The sequence below is a fragment of the Amphimedon queenslandica genome, unplaced genomic scaffold (genome assembly GCF_000090795.2).
Source record: "Amphimedon queenslandica unplaced genomic scaffold, v1.1 AMPQUscaffold_13391, whole genome shotgun sequence".
NCBI classification, from domain to species: domain Eukaryota; kingdom Metazoa; phylum Porifera; class Demospongiae; order Haplosclerida; family Niphatidae; genus Amphimedon; species Amphimedon queenslandica.
In genome coordinates, this window is record NW_003546373.1 from 6,853 (window position 1) to 9,280 (window position 2,428).

The 2,428-nt window shown below is 37.0% G+C and overlaps 1 protein-coding gene across 3 annotated transcripts; it reads left to right on the forward strand.

Annotated features, from left to right (window-relative positions):
• Positions 1-20: 20 nt before the first annotated feature.
• LOC100638171 (tubulin polyglutamylase ttll6-like) lies at positions 21-2,179 on the forward strand. Of its 3 annotated transcripts, none has more exons than XM_019996985.1 (4): positions 21-133; positions 204-271; positions 1,221-1,555; positions 1,896-2,179. In XM_019996985.1, the coding sequence occupies exons 2-4, from the start codon at positions 248-250 to the stop codon at positions 2,128-2,130; spliced, it is 594 nt and encodes a 197-aa protein (XP_019852544.1). In that variant the 5' UTR covers positions 21-133; positions 204-247; the 3' UTR covers positions 2,131-2,179. The 3 variants fall into 3 exon arrangements, with proteins under 3 accessions (XP_019852544.1, XP_019852545.1, XP_003386899.1); XM_019996986.1 differs by having other exon boundaries at positions 210-271; XM_003386851.2 differs by having other exon boundaries at positions 21-271.
• Positions 2,180-2,428: the final 249 nt, after the last annotated feature.

Genomic DNA, 2,428 nt, shown 5'->3' on the forward strand with positions numbered 1-2,428 from the left:
ATGTCATTCTTTCCCTGTATTTGAGGAGCTAGGGAGTAGGGACACAGTAGTAAGTGTATATCTCTACCTGTACAACAGTTGATTCAATCCTCTATCTATGATTCAATGAAGAGGTTTTTATTACAAGCACCAGGTGGGATTTTAAGTAGAAGAATGTGGGACAAAGGAAAATGAGATATTAATGTCTTCTTTTTTCTATGTAGATCTAGTGGAGATGGAGAAACTTAAATCAAAGGGATACTTGTAAATGATAACCAGATCAGTTGTAAAGGTAAGGAAGGAAGGAGAGAGAGAAAGGGAGAGTTTTCCCGCTAAATTTTGGCATAGTGCTCATGCAGCTTCTCCTCAAGTTCCTCAAAAATCTGGTCAAAGTCCGACCTGTATACAAAATGGCTGCCACGACTTTTGCAGCCTTACTATAAAAGTTGTGGCAGCCATATTGAAGTGGAATGAATCCTACTTAGTAACACTACCACGTTGCTAAGCAGGATTTGTCCCACTTCAAAATGGCTGCCACGACTTTTGTAGTACATGGTCTCGGGCCAAATTTTGCAAAAATTGAAAAAGAGAGCATTCTACATTTTTATTACATTTTCTGATACATACATGTATATATGTACATGTACTTATTATGTAGAAAGTTTAAGTTGATTCCGATGAAAATTGTTTTTTACTAATTTTTAAAGTTGCTCCAAAATCGGGCCAACGACCCAAGGCTATAGCCTTTGCTTACAGGCCAAATTTCATCTTTATTTTTATAATTTTTTCTAATACATATACATGTCCTTATGCTGTGTATCAGCTTTGAGTTGATTCCGATCAAATTTGGATTTTTTATGAATTTTTAAAGTTGCTCCAAAATCCAGCCAACGACCCAAGGCTATAATAGCCTTTGGTCACTGGCCAAATTTCATCAAAAATGGCTAGGAGAGAATTCTTTATTTTTATAATTTTTTCTAATACATATACATGTCCTTTTGTTCTGTACCAACTTGGAGTTGTTTCCGATCAAATTTGGATTTTTTTGAATTTTTAAAATTGCTCTAAATGCCATGTACACTTACATGTACTTGTACATGTGTACATGCATCAGTAGGAGCTTTTGACCAATAGCCCATTCCTGTGGTCTATTGTACATGTACATGACATGTACATGCATAAGATTCCCTCTTTGTCTCCTTAACTTTTAATCTTCATTTTCCTTCTCTCCTCCTCCTTAGGATGTCATCATTAAAACACTAATATCAGCTCATCCAGTCGTCTGCCACAACTATCGGTCCTCATTCCCTAATCACACGAGAGGCAGTGCCTGCTTTGAGATACTCGGCTTTGACATACTCCTAGACCGCAAACTCAAGCCCTGGCTGATGGAAGTGAACAGGTCCCCCAGTTTCCATACTGACTCCCCACTGGATAAGGAAGTGAAAGAGGCGTTGATATATGATACACTGGATCTCATTGACCTCTTTGCTAATGATAGGAAGAGATGTCTGGAGGAGGAGAAACAGAGAGCAAGGGATAGGCTGCTACAGAAGGCAAGATCTAAGGACTCAAGGTACTGGATAGAGAAATGAAGGAGAGAGAGAGAGAGAGGGAGAGAGAGGAGAGGAGAGGGAGAAGGAGAGAGAGAGAGAGGAGGGGGAGGGAGAAATTGTAGTTAGTGTATATACATGTACATGTAGTGCATATAGTGCATAAACATAGGCAATGAGTACTGTTAGATTTGAGTAGGTACATGCATACATGTACATGTATATTGTACATGTATTATATACATGTAGTATAAATGTACATGTAATTATTAAAGGAAGGTGATTAAGTTATCCAAAATTTTTACTAATTTTACCCTCAAAAATTAATCAACTTTTTATCTTTCTCACTCTTCCCTCCTCTAGCCAAGAGAGAGACATTAGACTGAAATATAAAGCTCAGTTTGAAAAATATGAAGAGACTCACTGTGGAGGCTATAGGAGGATATACCCACGAGATGGGAACGAGGAGAAGTATCAGAAATACTTTAATCAGAACACCTCACTCTGTACCCAGACCATAGCCTCTAGAGCAAGGGCTGATCTAGCTAGACAACTAAGAGAACAAGTTGAAGCAAAACAGAAAGAACTGGAGAGGTAGGGGGCAATAGCTAAGCCTAGTTCAGAATATGATCTTTGGCTGCTACATGTACTAATAATTAATACACAGTGGAGTGAGAGTAGGGTATACATGTACATATTTAGAGTACACACTGTAGACAACTGTAAAAGTGGAATATTTTTAAGGTGACTTTAATTGTACAAAAAAAAGAAAAAAGCAGAATTAAAAACCAGTTAATTTTTTTGTTAGTTATATTATTTGTAGTAACTCGCATGTAAGCCGTAAAATTAAAAACACGTAAAAAATTAAAAAATTAAATGATAAAAGCAGTAAAATA